This window comes from Ambystoma mexicanum, chromosome 11 (assembly GCF_040938575.1).
Source record: "Ambystoma mexicanum isolate Mex_15411 chromosome 11, UKY_AmexF1_1, whole genome shotgun sequence".
Classification (NCBI taxonomy): Eukaryota; Metazoa; Chordata; class Amphibia; order Caudata; family Ambystomatidae; genus Ambystoma; species Ambystoma mexicanum.
The window spans coordinates 649,963,349-649,988,780 of NC_090934.1; the positions used below are offsets into that span (position 1 = coordinate 649,963,349).

Below are 25,432 nucleotides of genomic sequence, written 5' to 3' on the forward strand. Positions count from 1 at the left end.
ATTCGGAAACGGGAATATATGTTTTAGTCTCTAAAAGCAATTTGCACCTAACTACAAAAAATATTAAGTAAAATGTTCCCACTTTACCTCTAGTCCTGGTAATATTAGTGATAGGTAAGAAATTGGCAGGGGATGGAGAAGTTCATTAGCAAAGCGGTTCCCCTCTCTGAATATAGGGCTCCTTGCTATGGGGAGTTTTAATTTAGCCTACCGGTTTTTGAACCAATTTAAAATAGCCCCCACGTTTTTCCTTGTCATGATTTGAAACATACATGCCCACCCAAAACCGGCAAGTCGAATTTCTTTTTCAGCGCCCAATGACAGAATCGCATCCACTTCCTTTTGTAATGTGTCCTGGTTGAACCCTTCCTCGCCATTGTGACACACTGAGCTCTAACTTTATCTGAAGGCCGGAGAAATCTCTGCCGCCCATGAAAACGGGCCTGTCGGTGCCATCTAGCCAAAGCTGTCCACTACTAGGAGACAAAGGGTGGGAGCACAGTTGGACATTAAAGGAAAGGCAGAGGTTTTGCTCAAGAGTGAGTTTTTTCGGACACTTAAAAAAAATTAGCAAGCTATTGCACACACAAAGGTCAATTGTTAAAAAATGTAGGTCTTACTTCGATAAAAATATTAGAAATAGGAAAAGGCAAATACGAGCTGATTTTGGGAAAATGAGAAGGATAAACGTCTGACTGTAATAGAGAAGGCGGTTCAAGCCAAGCAGATTTGACAAAGGCACAACAACTGGTTAAAATCTTATAGAACACAATCATACATAAAAAAAGAAAACAAATCAAGGTATGATTAAAGTCTTAGTAAAGAAGGATGCAAGGGGGATTTGGAGGATTTTAAATAACAATGAAAATAATCCGATTTTAAAAGCTGTGCCTGGACACACTACGACCCCACTCCCACACCCCGCTATCAAATCACAGAGATTAAGCAATGTTCACCCCCATTACATTTGCCACACTCATTCTGTCAATCTCTTTGTAGTTAACCAGAGGCAGGAAGGGGGCTGGGCTTAGACCTGGGACAGAGGTTTATGATGTGGGAATGATGTCCACTGAGTATACAAAAAGAGGAGTCATGGCTGACGACTGCAATTGTGATAGCTGGTTTCCAGGTGTATGAAGTTTTGGCCAAAAAAAAGGAGCACGTGGACGGCCCTTTGGCAGCTTCTTAATTGGTCTATCAAATATTTTTAAATTAAAAGACTTTTAATTACTAAAAATGTATCCCAAAATGTCTTGGCAGTAGAAATCCAAACAGGAAAGGGGAAAGTGAGGGGAAATGTGTTGATTATTAATGTATATGCTGGGATCTGAGAACTCAGATGAGATATATGAAATGGTTGAGGACATTTTAACCCAGTGAGATGGTGACGGAAAGCAGGGTGTAATGTTTTTTGATGTGTTGACAAACATAGACCCCCCCCAGTATTAGAATGTAACTGACAATAGTGAAATGTTACAGGCGAAAGAAAATGCAAAGGAAGGAGCTGGATGGCCTTTATGAAAGAGTGGAACTTGTCTTTGGTTAATTGGTAGGACCAAGGGTGATGTGCCGGCCCAGTTTACCTGGAATCATGGATGCTCCCGGGCTATGCTGGATTGCTTTTTTGGTAGCAACATGGCCCTGGAGCGGATCCGTGAACTAAAGGTGATTCGCCAAGAGCATAGTGACCATGCCGCTCTGTTCCTCAGTTTTGATATACTAGTCCATCATATTGGTTATAAAATCAATGGGTGTTTGGCTAGAAACCATGCAGTTAATCGTATTTAACGGTCCATGGAAAATCTCTGCAAAGTGGCACAAGATGTTGAGGAGGTATTCCAGCGTGACATGCGTGGCTTGGCTGAACTGTCTCCTGACCAAATTGAAAACTGGTTAAATGAATTGGCTCTGTGCACAGGGGCTGTTAGGGGAAATCATCTGGCAGCTCCTGTGAGTGGCCATGCTAAAACCTTTCACATAGTCATTTGGGACGCCGAGCACATGCTGAGAACAACTATTAGAACCATCAACTGCTTTAAGATGGCTAGGTCTCAATCACAGAGGCTGATATGGCGCGAGAAAACTAGATACAAAGACTGGCTCATGCATTGGGGTATCAAGAACGCTGAATGGCAGCAAATGCTGGGCACCCTGAAATCTCGGAACTCGCACAGTATCTGGCAAAAACTATCTCAAGCAAAAACATTCTCAAGCAAAAGGAAAAGATCATCAAAATATCACAAACCCCATAGGAGGAGAGGTGTGGGAAGCACACAAGATCAAGTAACACCGTAGCTAACAACCTTTTTTTACTGACCCACTCCCGGGTTGTGAGTGGCTGTAAGTACTTTCCCAGGATTAACTAGTGAAGATCATAACAAAATTAAAAAACTCACGGGCACCAGCCCCTAACGGTTCTCCAACTTGGTGCTGAAGTCTGTTACCGACACTTGGGCCATGCTCCTTTTGGTATTGTTCAGGAAAATCGGGGTAACACATGAGGTACCATCCCTGACATATCTCTTCAAATAACGTGCCACCTCCTAGCTGCCCATCTATCTCTTGCCTAACATGAATCTGTCTCTCTGCGCCCTGATGCCTGCTGGCTACCGACGCATTACAAACAAACAAATCAAATCAATCATCCTCATGGCAGCAGTCAGTCTTGGTGCCCATTTATAAAAAGGGTACCAGGAGTTTCCCCAAGAATTATCGACTGCTGTCTATGCTTGACGTGACTGGCAAGATATATGGTCGCTGCTATTGGGTGAACTCCAGAGATGGGTTTAGACCTCAGGGGTCCTCTATCAATATCAGATGTGTTTTCGGCCTGGTTCCTTAACAGTACATAACATCAGGTTATTAGACATGCTACTAAAAATTCAGCTGCTAAGGACAGCCCTTCTCTATATGCCACATTTGTGGACTTTGAGGCAGTATTTGATCGAGTAGATAGAGAGATTGTGGCATGAGCTGCAGACTCTTGGCTGCCCTTCATGGCTAATATACACCATCAAGCGTCTCCATCATAACAACTATGTAAGAGTTTGCTTGGACAATGAGGGAAGTACATCTGGGCTGGTAGAAATAAATAGAGGAGTTAAGCAAGGATGCTTGCTGGCCCCCCCCCTTTTAGCGGATCGGGTACTGTCGAGGAAAATCTACACTTACCAAGGACTAAATCAGGGATGCACCTTAGCTCCCCTGTTGTTGAGCCTTATATGTCAGATCGGAAGGAGTCGCGAAGAAAGATCTGCGCCTTCCCGACGAAAATTAACTACATTGAAATCCCCTGGATCCTGTATGTAGAGGACTTGGTATTCATTGATCTGATGCCTATCACTCTGCAATGTAGGCTGAGCGCATTTGTTCTCTATCTGAAAGAGAATGGTATGCAAATTAATGTGTAAAAATCAAAAATCCTTAGGTCATATGCACGCAGGAAACAAAAGGGAACCTTCTCGTGGAGGACCAAAAGCTGGAGACAGTAGACCTTAGGAGCTGTTTGGGCATAGTGGTAAATAGAACTTAGATGAGAAAGGTCACTATGCAATGTTAAGAGTTAAGTTGGGAAGGCTTGTAATTCAGGGAGCCACCCCACATAGAAATATGGGGTCTATTCAACCCTCCCTCTCATCAAATGTTATAAGCAGAAGGTGGTGCAGATCTTGACTTATGGAGCAGAATCTCTGTTGAATCTATCATGGAAAGTGTGGGGCATATTGGAGGGGCTATTCTGGCGGAAGGTTCTGAGACTGCCCAACTCACTGCCAGTATGCTCCATTCGATACGAGCTGCAGCTACAATAACTTGAGTCAATAGTAATGTGCTAAACCGTATCTTTATACAGAAAGTGTATCACCCATGACAGTTCAGCCCCGTTTGTCATCATGAAGCCAAATGAGACCGTCCCAGATAAGGGATTGAAATTCTGGATGAATAAACGGGAGAACTATCTCAAAGGGTGCAAGGTCAAGATTAATTAGTTTGTAAAGCAAATGATTAATTAAAGCATGTATTTATTTTATCATGAATTGTTGACATTTGATAGAATGTGAAGATTGTTGTAAATTGGATTGGATATGTGAAAGGTTTTTATTGATAGACAAATACACATTATTTAAAAAAAATTATAATAATTAGAGATTACAACAGGCTCTATGGGAAATCATATTTTGCCCATAAACTGGGAAACTGTGACCGATACAGAGACGGTTAATATCTTTCTGAAAAGCACATAAAGAGCACTATCTGTTGATAGGACTCACCTTAAAATTTGACATTGCGCACCAAAGTTATAAGGTATAATATGATTGCATCTTCCCTCGTGTCTCTCTGTTTCCTCTGCTGTCTGTCTGCTGCCTGCTAGCGCATCTCATCAGCTTCTCGGTTCCCGCCTAGCTTTCTCATTCGCTCAGCAGCTCCTGCTGCTCGGGATGGTAGCGCAGGAACAATCTTCTGCCTGACTACCTTGGACATCGTCCTCGCCAGCTTCTTCGCTCCGCTCTACAGCTCGCTTTCCTCCCGTGTCCCAACAAGTGTCGGGAGGGCTGACTCTCTCAATCTGGTCAGGTGTTCCATATTTGAATGTCCCAGCACCTGTTAACATCTTCCAACGACTAGAATGCGGCGTTGGCTTGCCGATTCTAGTGATCTTCAACACTCCATCCCTCTTCCTCGTCTCAGTGTTAGAAATGGTGGGGGATGTACATAAGGTCAGTGTTCAGTAAATAGTGGAGATTCTTTACCCACACCACAATACGCCATACAGGAAAATGCAAAAAATAAATGGGTGTTACCAAGGAATGCAGGTAAAGACCTGTTCTGACCATGCAGGCTCACTTCGCCTCCCAGAGGGTTGTCATCCACCCAGATAGCTACCCTCAAGGTCAGGATCAGCCAGCTTCTGCCTTTCTCTGGTCACATGGGGAGAGATTTCCCACAGGGAGGGAGTGAGGATATCGCCAGATTCATGACAGAACATTCTCACTGTACATTGGAAAAGGGGTTTCCCCTTATTGGCACCTGGCTTACAAGGCAGGAGGACATCCCTAAATTGCATTTCACTAGGCTGAGCCAGATAGAAATAGCCTAACCTCAGGTCACTTCTCAGCAGAGGCAGAGGGTGCTAGCAATTCTAATGCCAACAGGTTGTAATCCACCTATGGAATATTGTTATAGTTGGGTTTCAGTGTATAGTTGGCTGTACCTTCAGTTAATTGGGACTCCTTAAAATACAGCACTTACCTCCATTCTGGGAGAGCTATTGAACTCTCAGGGAGCAGAAGTAGCAATGAGCTTAGGGCTGGCAATAGCTGGGGGCAATTATTCTATGATGAAGGAGTACATATGCCCCTAATAAAAGGTGAGTCAGCGAGACTAGCGGTATTCAGACACCTAGAAGTATTGCCCATTGACCAAGAAAGGAAACTCCAATTCGGTCACATTGTAACAGCTACTTATAGGTTCCTAGGTAGGGATCACCTGGGTAGAGCCCCAGGGGAAGGGCAAAGGAAGGAATCAGGCGAGAGTAAACACCCTAAAAGAGCAAAACCTACTAGTACTACTGGTACCAGGCAGAAATCCCTTTTCAGCTAGAAGAAGAAAGGAAAGGGCAAGGGCTTCCAGTATGCCCTCTTTCGTAGCAGTACAGTAGCTGTAGAAAGAAATAGTACCAGTTCCAGGCAGGAAGCTGGTTGGGACAGAAGATCCTTTAAGGGCATAAGTAGTGAAAGGAGTACCTATCAGTTAAGGAATCGGGCACAGTTTAGGCAGCCACAAAGGTACAGAGATGAAGACTATCCTTCTCCTTCACAGAAAGAGAAGAAACAGGGCTCGGCACCCAAAGGAGAGCAGAAGTCCACCAGGAGTGAAGAGAAGAAAGGCCGCAAGAAAGCAAACTGCAGCTTTGAGTGGACAGGAGCAACCATGGCAAAAACTCGACACACAGGATAATACCAGGGACTAAAGGGATTGGCTAGTGGTACAATTGGACTCTGGCACACAAGTCTCCCTATTCAAAGAAAGACACAAGAAGCTTTTACATCCGTGATGAATCCCAGGATGTCATCCCAGCCTCCCCAGGGGGCCCCTTCAATGAGGCCAGCGAAGTGAGGCTGCTATCCAATAATCCCCCTGCAGATGATAATCAGCGGGAAGATCGCATGGGGAGGGATCCCCCACAACCAGACTAGGGATGATTATACAGAGAGAACACAGTATATACACCCTCCACCCCAACCACCCTCATACCTTAGACAGACCTATGTGATTCCCAATACCTCCATATGTTTTTGTAGAATAGAAAACCCCATTCTCGTAGAACATACTGAGATGAGGAAGAGTCCACCTAACCCAGAAGAAATTAACGACACTGGGACAAAGAAGCTCTGTGGAGGAATGAGAAATGTATAGCGGTACCAACATACGTGTTCCATTAAATACAATCATGCTGAGGATACAAAAAGCAAAGAAGGACTGAAAAAGGGGTTGGATCCTCCCTGGAGTAACCGTGAGAGTGAGCAATGTGCAGGAACGGAAGAGAGGAGACCGGGATATTGAGAACACAGCGGGAAGGTCCAGATCCAGTCCAGACTGGAAGGGCCACTCAACAAATCCTGTCAGAGAAGCTCCGGGCGTTCCTGAGGCTTGGCGAGCATGAGCAGGGAGAACTGCGCTGGCCAACAGAAGCCTGCAGTTGGGCAGCTGCCACAGACCTAAAGTTGAGTCTGCGAAGCCCCACGACTGGTCACAGGTGCCAACGAAGACCCATGACGATTGAGGACCAAGAAAAAAGGTACACCCGTTGCTGGGAAGGCACAAGGACCCTGAGAAGGGAGAAGGAAGCCAAGAATACAGGGTCTGGAACCCTGACCGAGGCAAAAAGACTGCCATATCTAAGGTTGTACGATACTATTTGTCAGAAGAGTAAACCAAGTCTATCAAGGGCAAAGGACTAGCAAGGAAGGCAGGCCTGGGACTCGTACCCATAAAACGAAGGACAATTATCATGGCAGGGTAGTGAACAAGGTTGGTTGTGACTAACGAAAAACCTGAGCAAGGGAGACAATGTGTTGTCTGAAAAGAATGAGCTAGGCCAGGTGAAGAGAGTCATACCGCCTGGTTTGTTTGCGGACATTGTGAAAAGCCAAGAGAAGGGAGGCAGTCTCTTGGCATTGCCAGAAATCTGGAGACGGCCAGGAAAGCCACGTGAAGAGAGGCATTCTCTTGGCAGTGCAAGGAGCTCAGAAAGAACCAGGGGAAGAGAGTCATTACCTCTGGTATGTTTGTGAATATTGCGAAAGGCCAAGAGAAGGGTGGACACGCTCTTAACAGTGCAAGAAAAAAGCTATTCTCGTGATACCAGAGAATATTTTGCTGCTTTGAACTTTGCTTTGAGCTTTGGAAAGGGATTGGGACCTGGGGAAGGGATCCATTCCCTCAGGAACCAGTTCCTCTGATACAGAACTGTGCTTATCCAGAAGAAGGGAGTCATTCTTCTAGAGCAACAAAACAGCAAACTCCTTTTAGGATTGGACACAGGACGGTGGACTCTTTTAGTTCTTGGACATTCTGACGTACTTCCTAGTTTTGTTGAGGGAGGGGACCCCCTCTTAGAAATAGGGCTAGGCAGGTTTTCTTTTCTTTACTTTTCTAAAGCAATAAAAGTCTTTGCCAATCACCATGCCATCACTGTGTCAGACTCATACTTCTGCACCCTTATAGATCACATTCCTACTAACCGAAAACGAGAGGTTACTACTTCCACAGGAGAAGCGGTTAAGGTCATTCATGTGTGTATAGTTACAGTTCAACTTGAAGGGGAACAGCCAAAGGACAAAGAGGATGATTTTGATCTAATTTGCATATAACACAAGATGGCCTTTTAGCAGAACATAATTGGCCCAGGGCCTATGTTAGAGTACACCCTACGGGGGGCAGTGGGGTGGTGGGGGGGGGGGGTAATCCAAACAGCCTTCTCAGATGAAGTTGGGGAAAAGGTAGTGAGATCCAATGTAGCCCATGGGCTGTTTTAGGTGCAGGACAATTGTACAAGAATCGTGTAGGACATGACAGACTGCCCTCCACGTAAAATTGTTTGCAACACCAAAGCCTCAGAGACAATATCCAATCCAATATCCAATCGAAGCACAGACTATACAATACAGCATTACTTGCAGTATCCAAACCAGATGGTTCATATCGGTTGGTATAGAATGCTAATATATTCACAGAGGGTGTACAGAACATGCATAGTTCAGGCCTTCTGAGTAACATACAAAGATACAAATATAAGACTATTAGATCTGGGGAATGGACTTTTTGCACTACCACGACCCGAGAGCTATACATAAGACAGCTATTTTTATTTTTTATGTTTTACTGATATATTTGATAAATCAACTTTTCAATATATTTCATATTCCCCCGAAAAATACATTTGTTTTATCTAATAACACCATACAAACAACAATTTACAAAAAATGACATTATGAAAGGGAGAAAGAAAAAAAAAAGAAAATAATTCATATTTAACAAAATATCAAATACATCAAATATCAAGAATTTAAAAGTTACACATCATATAATACCAGTCCACTTATTTCAGATATCAAAAGCTAATTTTACACTTCACTGCAATCTAATTGCCTTCCAAATTTAGTGCAAACAAGTAGTTCACTATTGCAAGTCTTAATGAAGTCCTTCTAGCATTGTACAAGGCATACCATAATGTTTCTGTTGTTACAGTCCTAGAGCCATCAAAAAAATGCTTGAGGTATTTTCTCCTCAGATCAAGTAAATCCGGGCAACTAGACATCAGATGTACTAGAGTTTCTGGCTCAGCAGGATTTCTGCAGAATCAGTTAATAGCACTGATAGGAATTTGTTGCCATTTGGGCACAACCTCTTTTGTGTGCCAAAGATTTAATCTAAATCTAATGAAAAGGTCTCTAAATTTTGAAGCTGGAAAATGAGATACGATTCAGTGACTTGCAGTCTTTTGTTTAAAGAGATGTAGATTTCAGAGTGTTTTTTTACCAAACATTCAGCTTGGGTATTAATCCAGTCCCACTCCAAATTTCTTTCCTTGCTTTGTTTGGATTGCAGAGGAGTAATTCATCAGAAACATCCGTTGTAGCCATAAACTCCTGGACTTTATGCAGCCATAAAGACATATTTTTATGGACAGTCGCCTTTTTATATTTGGACAATATGACAAGAATGGAATTGGCTTTAGAGTTCATAATACATTTTCTGTATAAGCTGCACATCTTCCACAAACACATAGCATAGAACAATATTAGCCCTAATTCAAATCTTAAAAGACAAATGGACACACTTTTGGGTAGTTTTAGCAGTTTCTTCCAATAGAGGCCTTCAATTATTGCCCAGAATAGATGTCCACGCCAGCTTTCTGTTTCTGAGCTATATAAAGTGGTCGAAACAGCTTTTTGTCTGTAGATTATCAAGACTGGGAGCAGAGAATATCTACAATATTTACCATTTAAAATGGAAGCCTGAGCAACAGCCGTTTTCATCTTTTTGCGAAAAGGTCAAGACACTGGGTATGATCATGGAGGCAACTATGAGGTCTGATGCTCAAGTCGCACATGTCACAAAAAACGACCTACATCATCAGACTATTAAGAGCGATAAAGCCCTAGATTAGTGAAGAGAACTGTACGACAATAGCCAGAGCAATTATACTGCCGCGGCTGGACTACAGAAACTCACTAATGGTTAGTGCAAATAAAGAGTGTACCACAAAACTCCAACACATACAAAACAATGCTATCAAGATTATCAAGCAGAAACCCAAGACCGAACACATTATTAATGACCAAAGGTAACTTCATTGGCTCAAAGTGGAAGACAGGTACTGTTCAAGGCCATGACCCTGGTCCATAAATGCCTTTATGGGAAAGCCCCAGCATACCTCAAATCAAACCTTTCCATATATGTTCCAGGCCGCTCATTAAGATCTGAACACAGAGGCCAAATCACAGGAGCTACCCTGAAAAGATCAAACGGAATGTGCAAGGCTTTTCCCAAATCCGCAGCTGTCAATTGGAATAGTCTGCCTGTAGATCCAAGATTAGAAACCAACCTTTTGTGCTTCCGGAAAAAGCTGAAAACACTCCTCTTCAAATAACTCCAGAACTACACTACCATTTATATATTGTCCCGTCTCCATGTTAGTCTACTTGTTGTCTTATGTGTCTTTATCTGATGCCTGAGGGTGACCGGCGTGATACAAAAATAAATAAATAAATAAATAAATAAATAAATAAATAAAGGGACATTAGACACATGGTTGTTGACATTAAGCCTCAGATGAACAAGTTACTTACTAACTGGTAACATTCTTTCGATTAGATGTTCCTCCAACGTATTCCACATCTTTGACATGTAATGTCCACAGCTGTGTACTTTTTTCGGCAGAGGGTGCCTGCGTCGATGGCATTGGGTCGATGTCCCTCGAAGGCCTCCGTCGAGGGCGATGTCACTGGATGTTATAAATAGGCTGCACGGCGCCGGTAGCCTCAGTTTATTTTTTTTTCCTCCATAACGTGTAACATGCACATATCCAACGCCTGCTTGACTGCACATAGCTTTGCGGAAACGTAAGCTGCAATCGCACAGGAAATTCTCCAGAGGGGCAGGCTGGGAGGGCGATGTGGAATACGTTGGAGGAACATCCAATCGAAAGAACGTTACCAGTTGGTAAGTAACTTGTTCTTCGAATGGGTTGTGTCCTCCAACGTATTGCACATCTTTGACAGACTCCCAAAGCACTACCAGGAAAAAATGGAGGAGGGAAAAGAATTTAGAGTACCCAATCAGATTGCAGAATAAAGAACTGCCTTACCAAAGCCCATATCTTGACCACGGATTGCATCCAGGGAATAATGTTTAACAAAAGTGTGGATAGAAGCCCATGTAGCTGCATCACAAATATTCCTAATAGGAACTCCCCACTGCAGGGCTGTGGAAGTAGCCACGCCCCTAGTGGAATGAGCTCGCAACCCTTCAGGAGGGTCCTTGCCCGCCAAACGGTAACATTCAGTAATGGTGATTATAATCCACTTGGGCAAGGTCTGTTTTTACAGCCGGGCCCAATCGGTGACAAGTATACCCCACAAAGAGTTGATCGTCCACTCTGACCCTGGACATTGTAGAAATATAAAAGCTCAGAGCTCTCTTAGGGTCCAACCTATAGAGTCACTCCTCTTCCTTACCAGGATGAGGAGGAGGATAGAAAGAAGGAAGAACCACTTTCTGGCTGAAATGAAATTCAGACACTTCGTTAGGCAGAAAGGATGGACGTACCACCAGTACAATCCTATCCTTGTGGGACACAGTAAAGGGCGGCTTAGATGAAAAGTGCCTGAAATTCACTCACTCTGCGAGCGGAAGTAACCTCAACCAAGAACACCGTCTTGAAAGACAATCTGAAAGGACAAGAATGCAAAGGTTCAAACGGAGCACCCATCAGGAATTTTAACACCAAATTCAGATCCCAAACCGGTACCTGGAAAGGGGTTGGCGGGAACACATTAGTGAGCCCTTTAAGAAATTGGGAAATCAAAGGAATCTTAAAGTAAGAACATTCTTCAGACAAGCGCTTGAAGGTAGACAGCGTCGCCAGGTAACCTTTAATGGTACCCACTTGAAGGCCCCTGTGGGCCAAAGAAAGCAAGAAAGACAAAACCATGGGCATGGAACACTGAAAAGGATCAACATTTTGTCCTATGCACCAGTCGCAAAACTTACCCCTACGGTACAGGGATTTTGTTGCTGGCTGCTTGGCCAAAAGCAACACCTCCATCACGTCATCCGGGAGGTCCCAATCCTTATACCTCAACCTTTCAGATACCAAGCGTGAAGGTTGAAGTCCTGACCTCTGGATGGAAAACCTGACACCCCCACCTTAAATCCCCCGCGCGAGAGAGAGCAGATCCTCTCGGCAGACAAGACGGCATGGAGGGCAGATGGACATATCTAGAAGGTCTGGGTACCCCGCTCTCCTGGCCCAATCCGGAGCAATGAGGATCATGTGGGATTTGAACCTCAGTAACCTCCTTAACACTTGAGGAATGACGGGGGGACCCGGAGGAAACGCGTACAGCAGTGGGAATGACCAATCCACCACGAATGCGTCTCCTAAGGCTCCTCTCTGAGGAAATTCCCTTGAGCAGAAGCACTCGCACTTCCGGTTGGCACTGGTGGAGAAGAGATCCACTTGTGTGCTTCCTCAAAGGGCGAAGATCTCTAGAAGGACTTCCTGAGCCAACTCCCCCTCGTGAGAGATCGTGCTCTGCCTGCTCAGAGTGTCTGCCGCTGCATTGTCCTCTCCGGCCAGATGAACTGCCAAGAGCGAAATTTCCTGTTGAATTGCCCAGAACCAGTGCTGCATTGCCTCACTGCACAACGGGAGTGACCCTAACCCCCTTTTTTGTTGAGATAATGCATGGCCACTGTGTTGTCCGTCCTAATCAGGACACACTTCCCCCACACAGACGGCAGAAAAGCCTTCAGGGCCAGCCTGATGGCCCTCAGCTCTAACAGGTTGATGTGGAGTTTGGAATCCAACGGAGACCAACGACTGCTGACGGTCAAGTCTTTGGCATGAGCTCCCCATCCTGTGAGGGAAGCGTCCGTCACTACAGTCACCTCCGGCCATGGTTGCCAAAATGGCTCCCCCCCAGTCATCAGGTTCCCCTTGTTGGCCCACCACGGAAGATCCTGGGAGACCAAGATTGGAATCTGAACGGGTTCCAACATCTTGCCCGAGAACTGCGCCCACTGCATCTTGAGAACCCATTGCAGGGATGTCATCCTCAGCCTGGCCTCTGGCACCAGAACAATGCAGGATGCCATGAGGCTGAGCAACCTTAAGAATTCAAAAGCCATGAGATTCTGGGCATGTTGAAACTTGGCCACCATCTGCAAAATGTGATGAGCCCTTACCTTGGGAGACGAGCACTTCCCCAAGGACTTGACCAACACAGCCCGATATATTGGTGCTGTTGGGAAGGTGTCAGATGCAACTTCTTGAAATTGAGGGAGAAGCCCAGTTTGTGGAGGTAGCGGCAGGTGAGACTGAAGTGATCCAATGCTTGCTCGGGAGAATGCGCACGGATCAGCAAGTCGCCCAGGTAGGGGTAGATGGGAATCCCCCCTCGCCCGAGTTATGCGGCCACCACCACCATTAGCTTGGTGCAGACCCTTGGGGCGGAGGTCAATCCGAATGGCAGGACCCGAAACTCAAAGTGTGAGTCGCCAGCCGCAAACCTCAGGTACTTTCTGTGCTTGGGATGAATCGGCACATGAAAGTAAGCATCCTGTAGGTCCAGAGACAACAACCAATCCTGAAGTTGAAGGGCCTGGATGACTTGAGAAAGAGTTTGTCCTTCCTGAGAAGTTTGTTCAACCAACGCAAATCCAGGATGAGTCTCAATCCCCAGTCTTTCTTTGGAATAAAAAAAATATGGGGAATACCATCCCTTGTTCCTCTCCGCTGCAGGCACCAGTTCTATAGTGCCTTTCTCTAGCTGGGTCAAGATTTCCTGCACAAGGAGCGGATCTGGAAGCTTCAAAGAGATTCACTGGTGGATTGTCGTGAGGCCGCTGTAGAAAGGGAAGGCAGTAGCCGTCGACTATTTTATCCAGAACCCATGCATTCGAAGTAATGGCACGCCATTCTTCGAGATGCTGAGACAGCCTGCCCCCAACTGGCAAACCATGGGCATGGACATGGCCTCAGGACTGTTTTGGAGCGGCTGCGGCAGCAACTGAAGGCAAGGAGGCAGCTGCCTGAGCGGCTTTGGCACCTCTAATTCCCCGACCACCACGAGTACTTTTTCGCTGACCCCTTTGACTGGTGGCTCCTCTCGTTCTACCAAAGGAGGAGTAGTAACGAAAATAACCTCCCCTCCACTGCTGTCCCCTAGGACAAAAAGCCCGAGGTTGACGCACAGCTGCGCTCAAAGATTTAGCCGCAGCTTTTGAGGTCTGCCACCTCTCAAGGCTCTCGTCAGCCTTGCTGCCAAACAACCTGCTCTCTGTCCCGAGAGTCTGGAGTCCTAAACAGATCTCACAGACTTGGAAGTAGCCTTCCTTGGAAGATCCACCGTACCAGGGACCTTCGAAGGCAAAGCCCAGCCAAAAGGCCCCAAAGACATCAAGGGGGATGATGGCTTTGGCGTCGAGAGTGCTGCCGGTTTCGGCGTCGACAACGGTGCTGACGGCGCAGAGGGCTGGGTTGAAGGCAAAGCTTCGAAATCTGTATATCGAGCCCTTCGCAGGTTTCTGCGGTCTCGCTGGGGACGAGGACTGTGACCTAGAAGCACATCTCCTGCGACCATCCTGAGCCTTGAACCTCGAAGGTTCCCTATGAGGATTGAACCGAGGACCCGAGCCCAAAGGTGTGTGTAGCCACGGATCGAGACCGTTCCTTGCCGGCTTCATCAGAAGGTGCAAACGGAACTGTGCCTGGCAATTGAAAAATCGCCAACATCTGCACTCTGAAGGCAGCCCATTCCTCTGGATTCGAGGACTTTGTTGGACAAGCCACTTTCCTCGCGGCTCCATCCTCTGAGGAAGACGGGGAAGGCGACCAGTGACAGCGCTTCCTAGAATGCCGAGACGAGGAGGACGAATGGCGGGAACCACTCTGGGACCAAGAGCCCCGATACTCCTTCCGACGCTGAGAGTCACCCCTCGAACCGTCGGTGGACATCCCCTTGGACTTTGATTTATGGGAGTTAGTGGGTTTAAAACCCCTACCTACCTGAAGCTTTTTCTTATGCTGCCGCAAGGCCTTAGCAGTCAGCGACTGGCATCTGGAACAGTTGTCGGTGTCGTGGCTCTCGCCCATGCACTACAAACAAATGCAATGCGGGGCAGTAATCGACTTTAGACTTGCAGTCCCTGGCAAGTCTTGAAGCCAGACAGCAGAGTCGGAGGGGTCGAAGATGAAGACATATTCACAAGGCTCACCAAGTCTACGAAGCAAACACGTTTGTAGAAAAAACAGAACTGAGGCTATGGGTGCCATGCGTCCTATTTACAACATCCGGGGACGTTGCCCTCGACGGAGGCCTTCGAGGGACATTGACCTGACACCATTGACGCAGGTTGCCCTCTGCCGAAAGAAGTTTCTGAAGTACACAGCTGTGGACATTACACGTCAAAGATGTGGAATGCGTTGGAGGACACAATCCATTCGAAACTTGTATTCTCGCACCAACTTCAAGATTACTTGCAATACCCACTTATAACTGTTTTTCTTGCAAATCTGAGTAGTAGCAAAGATCATGATCTTAGACTAATTATGAGATCATTTTTCTGTGAATGGATGTCAAGTTGATTCAATAGTGCCTGCAATTCCCTGTGAGTGTCTTCGCCAAAAGAACTAAATCGTCGGCATTGAAGAGCCAGGGGATTGCATGTTTACCCAAGCGAGGGGAGTCAGAAATGGTATTGACAAAAATCTGGATAATGTCTGAAATGAAAAAATTAAATAAAAATCGATGCCAATGTGCAACCTTGTTTAAGGCCTCTGAAAGTTCTTACCAGATTTGATAGTCTACCATCTAAAGACAGTCTTATTTGTACCGATGTTTTTGAGTGGAACTCTTATCCAATGTCGTAGATGAAGAGGGCAATTTGCCTAGGATAATTTGGAAAATAAGAGCTCTCAAGAGATGGAATCAAAGCCAGTTTGAAAATCAATAAACGCTACATAACATGGTTGCTGTTTCTGCCATTCCTGCTGTTTGATAGCGTGAAGTGTATGCAAGTTCATAGAGGTCCCAAGGCCTGGAATGAAACCCGAATGAAAGGGGTCATGAACGTTGTCATCTTCTGCCCAAGTTGTAAATTTGTTCAAGATGAAGCGTGCAAAAATCTTCCCCGGGATTTCTAAGTGCCACAGGTCTATAATTTTTGGGACAATGGCGAACACCCTTCTTGTAAATCGGCAAAACTACTGATTTTTGCCATGTGGGAGGAATGTGTGAATAACTTGAGGCCTCAGGATGAGCTTTAAGCATGTTATTAGACCGTCAGGACCCGGGGCTCTCGAAGAGGATAGTTTAGAGATTTATATAACTAAATCCTCTTTGTTAAAATTAATATCAGTGTAGTAATGAAGGGTGTTACAAAAAGAATAATCTACTCAAGAAGTGGCAGTATATAGAGAATTGTAATATTGCACCCATACTTCCTCCGGAACTGCATTTATCAGCATCAATGTTTGTGCAGTTGTAGTGGCTTTTATTAGCAAGCCCCATATCAAGGCTGAGCTTTTAGTCAATAAAGTTTGAAGCATTATTTGTGCATCAGTTAGATACATTTTCGCTTTTCTTGCTCTCACCCAATTTGTATATCTGGTCTCAAGTTTAGAAGTTTCACGCAATCGAAGATCAATTGGTAAAGTCTTGAGAGTGCGTATATCAGCTCTCGCAGTAGATTTCCTTGTCTGAAGCTGTTTGTCAAAGTTATGCAAATGTATTACAGGTGGTTTCATCGCATGAAGGTTGTTTGTTTTGGAAATGTGTAAAGCAGCTACGTATACACCTTCAGAGAAAATAAATTCTGGATGGAGTGTATTAGCAGAATAAGAAATGTTCAACATCAAGTTATGAAGCTTATCAGAAGACCATCTTAAGCGGTTACCTCTAGTTGAAATTGCTAATTGGTGACTATAATAGCTGGCTGTATTCATTCTGAAACAGGACCGAACCATACTAGTTCCAAAATGTTATGGTCACTTACAGTCCTCTTTGCCACGCAGGATTAGGTGGAGAGTCCTCCCTGCTAGAACCATTTAACATTAATAGATCTCTCTCTTCCATCAAAAGCATCCAGTGTTTGGCCACTTTTAGGGATTTCGATCCCTTTGTAGGGAGACATTTGATATTCAAATCTCCTGCAATAATCGTGTGATCAATTGATGAGTCATTGGAGATGAGATCAAGCAAAAGCTCCAGGTCTTCCAGGAACTGATAGCGGCGTGATTAAAATATGCATTTATGCATGCAATAGAAAGAGAATTCAATTAATTTTGACAAGTTGTAAATATACATTTGGGGATGCCCAAGGTTGTATGCTGAGGCCTGAAGAGCTCTTAACAGCCATCATTAATCCAGCCATTGGTCGTCCTCTTGTTAAAACTCATGTAGGAAGTAGGGAGATAGTATGATTGTCCCAAATAGGTGAGAGGATATCGATACTTCTTGTCGAAGTATTAGGTCATAAGCATCCAAAGGATTGGATGCAGTTGTAGTCAAGTGTTTGTGACCTCTAGTGTTCCAAGACCACAGACTGAGTGAGGTGCTCTTTCCTGTAACTGGTTGTTAATTAGCCTCTTTATAAGAGATGAGATGAGGTAGAGATAGTGTTCACAAGTTAGTAGTAGAGGTTTGTGCGAAGGAAATCTTCAGGAGTTGTATACCAAGGCTTATTTTGCATACCAGCAGAAGTCTGGGTCAATTTCGGAAGATGTTCAATTGCAACATTCGATTGATGAAGAGAAAGCCCAGATTATAAAACTCCTCACGTGCCTGTCAAATGATATTTCTAACAATACCAGAGGACATCCATAATCTCACAACAGAGGTGTCATAATGATGTATGAATTCAATTTGTGAAAAATCTCTGGAGATTAAATCCTGCATCATAGGGACATCCTCCATGATATTAAGCATGGAAATTCTGTTGAGATCATAAATCGGAAAATCATCCCCTCACCAATGCAAGATCAAACTATAATGAGTGGAGGAGTCGCAGTTGCTATGTTTTGGCTTTTTGGTTTCAGTTAAGAGGCGAGCATTTGTTTCAGACTTAAATGAATGAAATTCATCTTGTGTGGACTCTCGAAGGATATTGCCAGGACCACAAGGTCGTCCCCTCAAGTTCATAGATTGTAAATCAGAATGTTTGTACAAAGATCTGAGTCAGGACATAGAGAGTAATCGATTTCTCTGTCTACGTACGTTTATCTTCAATAGTACAAAAGTAATAATTTATTTCTGTTGTTGGATGTTGTGCATGTAAAGTATCAACACTTCCCGTGACATTATTTGCAGAAGGGAGAGATTGAGAAACGACAGGTACAACAGATTTTTGAACCTCTTCGACTAAACTTGTCTAGGGGTTTATAAGGGAGGATAACGGGTGTAGAAGCTGGTTTGTTAGAAGTTTGTGTATTGCAGAGACATATTTTTATTTTTAGCCAAAGAGGCATATTTCTTTGCAATCATTAGGACACTAGTATCTAAAGGCTACATTTTTAACTTTAAGAAGTCTAAAATAGCTTGGAGAAATTATATTTCCGGAGTTTATTATTCGATGAGGGAAATTGACTTACTCCACAATTCCTAGAGAAATGTGCACACTTGCAAAGCCCACATACACCCAAGGAGTTGCAGGCCAAACTTAGCCTTTTAAATTTTGGGAGATCATATGTGGCAGACGATGCAGCATTAATAAAACCACTATATGACTTATTGAAGCTCAACTTTGTCCAACAGACTGGAAAGCAGAGCACACACGCATCCTGCACCATGTCTACCAACAGACGACTCAAAGTAGTCCTCTTCAGGACAGGAACACAGACAAGGACTTACAAGTGGCACTATTTCCTGGTCCGAAAGCATATACATATGTGGTATGTGACCATGGAGAGACAAAACCCATTGAATACCATTCACATGTCTATACAATTCCAGAGCTGAAATTTGTTCCAGAAGAAAAGATTCTGGCCGTTGTACAAATCGTACAGAAGGAAAGCACATTAGCTCCAAACAAAATGATGCACATAAACACACAGTGCAGTTAGTGGCAGCTACACGCTCAAGTACTGTGAATGAAAAGGCACTACACTTTAGATGGATTCAGTGGGCTGCAGCGCAGGCACCACAAAACATACAATATCACTATAAAACAGAGCAGCTACAAACCTATGAACTGGAATGGTCTCTACAACCAGAAGCAGATGCAATAGTACCAGACCTCCCACTTGGAAAGTTTGCAAATATACTATACTATTATGGAAGTGCTGTTCCAGCAGCTGGGAGTGTGACGGATCAACTTCGGGGCACCAGTGGTCCAGGGATTAAGATCGGTTTGTAAACCTTTAATCAGCCGCACACCTCTAGTATGCCCAAGAAGGGATCTGAACACATTGGCAATGCAGGAAAATTATAAAACTCCAATTTTGGTAACCCGGATAGAACGTAAAGGCTCATCTCCGAAAGGTCGTGGATCGCTGGCTAGCTGCAACACAACAAAAATGATAAAAGGAGTGTCCAGTCAAGGTTGTATAAAAATATCTACTTTATTAATCACAACAGAAAGTCCAACACTATGGGTCCCGGGAGAAGCTCAGGCTCAACGTTCTAGTCTTGGAAGTAAGACGACGTGGAGCAACACAGGTTCGATCCCGGGTCCGCGCTTAGAAGCCTCTGGTTATTAAGCATGTTACAAATAACCTATTATTATTACGAAATACATCCCACCCTGTAAATGGAATGCAGAGGACAATTTCAAAGAAGGAAAAGGATGCATTCTGGATAAGTTTCCATAGATGTGGGAACTTCCGTCCCCCGCACACTATCAAAGAGTAAAGAACAGCCTAAACATTATTGGATATTTCTGAGAAGCCCAACACATTTCGAGATATAATACTCTTCATCGGGGGTACTTTACTGTGAAGATTACTGCAATAAAAAATGGAATGCCAGTGAGAATACTTCTCCTATTATACATTAAATATATCAAATCACTTTAAGCTTGATAAGTCGCCTTATAAATAAAAGAAAAAAAGTTGACTTATCAAGCTTAAAGTGATTTGATATTTTAAATGTATATAATAGGAGAAGTATTCTCACTTGCGTTCCTTTTTAGAATTGCAGTAATATTCACAGTAAAGTACCTGTGATGAAGGGTTTCTCATTAAACCAGAAACTGAAGAAAAAAGAATGTTGTGAACATTCTTTATTTGAAACATGTTTCTCTAATTACTTACATCATTAAGACAATTTGGAAATTTCTATATGATATTCACTTAAGAAATATACAATAAAGTTTTGGCTGTCTTTTAGCCTTTGATAGTGTGCAGGTGAGGGAGTTCCCACTTCTATGGGAACATACTCTTTGGTATTGTATGTTTGCACAGTTCATGGCCAGGACTGCGTTTTCTCCCCTGCACCTCAAGTTTCTTTTACAAATTATTGTAATTCTCATAACTTATTAGACAGACAACACAAGAACAATATCATAACCAGGAGTGTGTTGTAGACTAACTTTGTTTGTATTGCCCTCTGGATACTGACAGGATGGTAGTTGGTATGGTTAAAACCACAACAGTTTATGGTTTCTTGGCTTCAGCACAAGGGGAGCACTGGGTCTTAAAATGTCTCTAGGGGTCTTCTGAGAAGAACCAGGGGGACAGAACCACAAGATACTTTGTGCTGTAGGTGCTCTTGATGCTCGACAGGGTCGAGTCGTCTTATGGGTGCTTCTGTGACTGAGTTCAAGATGAGTGTCAGTTGCGGGTATCATGCAGCAAGACGGTTTGGCGAGCGAGGATGGACGAGCGGCTACAGGGGGCGGCTACACAGCGGCTCGGGGTCGTTGTCTCCATGCTGGTCAGCGGTTCTGAAGCACTGGCCAAGACGTCTCTCAGATGTCTTTAAGCAACTGCGGCTTGGCAATGCAGTTGGTTGCAGCTCGAGGAACTCGACAGGCTTGAAAAAATGTCCTTTAAGGTGGACGTCAGTAGATGCTCGTCGAGGCACTTCTCCCAGCTTCTTCAATGGGCTTGTGTCGTCCTTTAAGGCGGACGGCCCAAAGCGGAGCAGTATGTTGCAGACAGCTACATTGTTCTTTGTTGTAGGTTTGGAGACCTTCTGGTACTTCCTATCTAGGAAGCTTGCTGCATAGCCTAGTAAGGCACGCAATGTGCCGGCTGGGTACTGATTCTGGAACTGTTGAAGGGGCCTCTGAGTTCTGGATCTCTTTTTGTTCCCTCAGAGATGTTTTGGGAGGGATCTTGCTTCCCTCTTTTGAAATCCTGGCCGTCCTTCACTGAGACAGAAGTTGTAATACAGACTGTACCTTCAGCCAGCGTCCAATGAGGAGTTCTTCTTGCTACTCCTTGCAAAGTCTTCAGAGCTGCAAAGAGAAGGGCTCGGCCCTCTTTTAACGTCAAATGAGCCACGGTGATTGGTGTAGGCTAAGCCTATCTTAAAGAACCAATGCTGTGGCCCCTGCCAACAATTGTTATTACAGCCTTGGCTTGCACAAGTGCGATCAAAATGTTGTCGTCTGTTCTGTTTGTACCAGGAAAGGGTTTACCCTAAACAAACAGTAAGAACATGCTGCTGTACAAGAAACCCCCAGTTATAAAAACAAAAGATAATGTTGGTAGAAATGTTTTCCTTTCAGTAGAAACAGTCTGTTGTCTTGCAAGGTCAGAAAGTTAGCACGTACAGAGCATGGAATCACTCACAGAATTGTATGCATGTATGTTTCACAGAAAACCATATACATAGCATGGAGCTCTAAACTGTCATCTATGACATCCCACTCGCAGCAGAACTCATGTAAACTGGAGCGCATGAAAGGATGTCATTTCCTTTCTGTAAATGGCTCACATCTGCACAGTTATTGCTGGGTAGAACTTGAGTCCGTTTGAAGCAAATAAACTTGTATTGTTTATACTCCTATCCAGTGCTATAAGTGGGGTAAAAAATTGAGGGGGGGCCCTCGTTTGGGGGCGTGGCTTCCATTGCGGGCGTGGCCTAAAAGTGCGCAAATCATAGTAAGGTGCGCAAACAAATATATAAATGTATTTGAGCATTTAAATATTTGTTTGCGTACTACTATGGTTTGTGATTTTTAAAGCCTTCTTTTATATACATAGCAATGTTACATATTTCTATGTTTATACAAGGTGGCTTGTAAGTGCACAAACCATAGTAAGTTACGCACATTTGTGTGCTTACCTTACTATGGTTTGTGTACTTTTCAAGCTGCCTTTTAAAAACAGACATTTGTAACATATGTCTATGTTTATAAAAGGCGGCTTGAAACGTAGCCATCTTTTATAAAGCGTTGAGGACGGACAAAACCCAAGGTGGCTTTGTCCGTCGACAAAGCTATATAAAAGATGCCTTGAATTGTGTACGATTCAAGCCGTCTGTTATAAACATAGAAATATGTCTACGTTTATAAAAGATGGCTTAAACGTACACAGTTGAAGGCATCTTTTATAAAACCTTGCCAAAGCAGAAAGGCGCCTCGGGCTCAGTGATCGAGATCACAGATTAGATCACAGAGCCCGTGGGTTCGCTGAGGGTCAGTGACCTGGCGAGGGAAAGCGAGGGAAAACTAAGGGACTCTAGCTTCCTCTGATGGCCCCTCAGATGAGGGGTCATCAGAGAAAGTTACAGTGACTGACGGAAGTGCCAGCCAGTCACAGCAACGCTGTGCCTGGCTGGCACTTCTGTCAGCTTGCCTGACGTTAAAGTGGCGGGCGCATCTCCCGTCGCGGCTGCGGCCGCGGCGGGATAATGCGTCCTGCCATGGCGTGGTGAGGCCGGGGGGCCCCGGCAGGGCCCCGGCTCAGCCCCACTTTTTGGAGACTGCCGGGGCCTGGCCCCGGCAGGCCCCGGCCCACTTAAAGCACTGCTCCTATCCGTGTCTGTTGGTCTCTTATCTTGTTTGCAGTGCAGTTACCAGATTTTGGTTTTGCATCTGGAGATGCATCGTGTACTCCTGCTGTCATTTCCCAACTAAATATGACAGTGCTGACTGTGCCTGTAGGCTGTGTCCACCCAGCGTACATGGGTCTATGCGTTTGTCGTGCTGCAAGCATAGGAAAATGTGTGTGGATTAGCCCCACACATTTTCATGATTAATTGAACATTTCAAAAAAGTCCAGGCGAGCGCACACCCACTGTGCGGCTGGTCGAATTCCTCACAGGGACACACAAAGTTTGCTGCTGCTTGTGCGGCTGTAAAAGAGCGATTTAACCATAACAATGAGTTTGAACACCAGGATACACCCAAAACATATTTCGAGGGATGCATCAGTTCAGGTTGATGAGTTACAAGGTCTTCTCCTTGCACTAAAGCAAATTGATCCACATAAGCCCACTCCAATTGTGTCTGATTCATACTATGTAGTAAGAGGTTATAATGTTGATCTTCAATGGTGGCAAGTCCAATCATTCAGGGAATTCTATAAAGGCAGGCTAATATTGTCAAAACAACTTTGGCAAAAAACTTGAGACATCAAAAAGGCTAGACATCTCATCTGGGTTATGCACACAAAATCACACAAAAGAGATTATGTGTACAATTCTAGGCAATGTGCTTGCTGATCAGTCTGCAAGACAGCGGGCTGTTCAGAACTTGGTGGCAACATTAACACACTCAGCCATATACATAGACAGGGACATAAAAGCATGTCTTGATGCATACAGTCCTAACCCAGAAGGGTTCCCCACTACTTTACAACTATACAGTAAATGAGAATACAGTGATGGTCACTATACCTAGGTCAAAAGGAGGCCCAGTTGACAGGGTACTACCGAACAAGCAGGATAGACTAAAATTAATCTCTGAAGCACATGCAAGTGTAGCCTCAACCCACTTTGGGATTTCAGGTACTACACGGCCCTAGCAGGATAGATACTGGTGGCTAGAGCTTAATGAAGAGTTAGGACAGTACATAGCTAATTACCCCATATGTTTACAGTGGACAATTCCCGTAAACACCAGTAAGCACACTAACCATGGCAATAGTGCCTTTTGAATGCATGTACATGGACCACATAGATCCACTGACCCCTATCAACAAGTAGAATTATCTGTTGGTTGTGGTGGACTTGTGGCCAAGATTCACTTGGCTAATTCTTCTGAAGAAGGTCGATTGTACGGAGGTCATAAAGGGTTTGCTGTCCTTAATAGCTGTGACAGCACCAAAATTGCTCCAAGTTCACAATTGTCCCACCTTTTCAGGTAAAGCCTTAAGAGAGGCCCTGTCAAGCTGGGGCTGTACTCTGCAGTTGTCTAACCCGTTTTTCCCACAAGCTAATGGCATTGTAGAGAGAGCCAATGGGATAGTAAAGCAAACCTTGACTAAATGCATCCTTTCTTCTGGTGGTAACTGGGAGAATCATGCACCTATAGTGCACTATAGCATAAATAATCTACTTTGCCTTTCTTAATCTGAGAGTTAAATGCCTTATGAATTGCTGTTTGGCGCTCCTATATATATATTCTTGACTAACAATTCTTGTAGTTCTCTCACCAGGCCAGACCAGCTGCTTCTCGTTCATCAATCTTCTGGGAGACTCCATCCACAGTGATGAAGCACCACAGCATCAAGACAAATACAAGTCAGAGACTACCTTGAAATCTGGGGAGGCGACTACGTCCTAGAGAAGATGTCTATCAGTGTAATGTCTCATTCCCTTGGACCCAAGTGGCGCTCTTCTAACTAGAGAAAAACGGAATGTCATGTGCTTCAAACTGGCGTACAAATGCATTTAAAATACATATTCTGGTTAATTTGGAGGCATTACTCTTTCTAGACAATATATAATTTCCATTATAATACATTTCATTTTGCACAATTCAAGGCAATCACAAACATGCCGGTCAGTATTAGGAGCACAACAAAATCAATCAAAAAGAGCACAAAAATCATTAACATGCTAAAAAAAAAAAAGACTTGAAAATATATTGGACGACTTACTTGCTCATTCTTTTTTCTAACCCATTCCCTATGTTGTGTTTCAGCAGCCAATTTCTGTAATTCCTGATGTTGCCTTATTTTATCAAATTCCCGGGTTTGTTCCAACTCCTAATCAGGACAAGAACTCTTATTAGTTAAATATTATCATATTTAAAACAATATGCTCTATTTTTACTGATAAAGCAACACAAAACATTCAGATGTTAGATTTAATCAAATATACCAACCTTTTAATGCCAACAGGCAATGCTATATTGCTACTAATTCTATGATAACGAGCCTGGCCATTGCCTGCTTTTTAAAGGAATTATCTTGATATTCAAAAAGCATATCATCATGTTCAAATGCGCCAGCTGGCTGACAACCAAACTTACAAAATAGCGGTAAAGTGTGTGCTGCTGTGAACATTTAAAGGAGAAAATCTACTGCCAAACGAGAAGTGAAGAGGTCAGCCATAAATTGCTTTATGCCAAGCTGGATTGTGGAATCAACTGGATCTCTTCAAAGCTCTGCTTAAATTTCACCTGTGGGAGCCCCTGCGATCTTTCCTGTATCCTTCCCATCTGAATCCCTCGATTGCCACATAACAATGTCATTTTTTTATATCTTTTCATTATGCCTTTTTAGTTTGAAGCACTTGCCACCCTTAGTTAATAG

General features: G+C 44.1%; 1 protein-coding gene across 1 annotated transcript in view; it reads right to left on the bottom strand.

The window, feature by feature from the left end:
• CCDC34 (coiled-coil domain containing 34) overlaps positions 1–25,432 on the bottom strand; it is a 563,579-nt gene that overhangs the window by 320,025 nt on the left and 218,122 nt on the right. Inside the window, exon 4 of the mRNA XM_069623507.1 lies at positions 24,776–24,883. Within this exon, the coding sequence (XP_069479608.1) occupies positions 24,776–24,883 (108 nt within the window). The remainder of the gene's footprint in view (positions 1–24,775; positions 24,884–25,432) is intronic.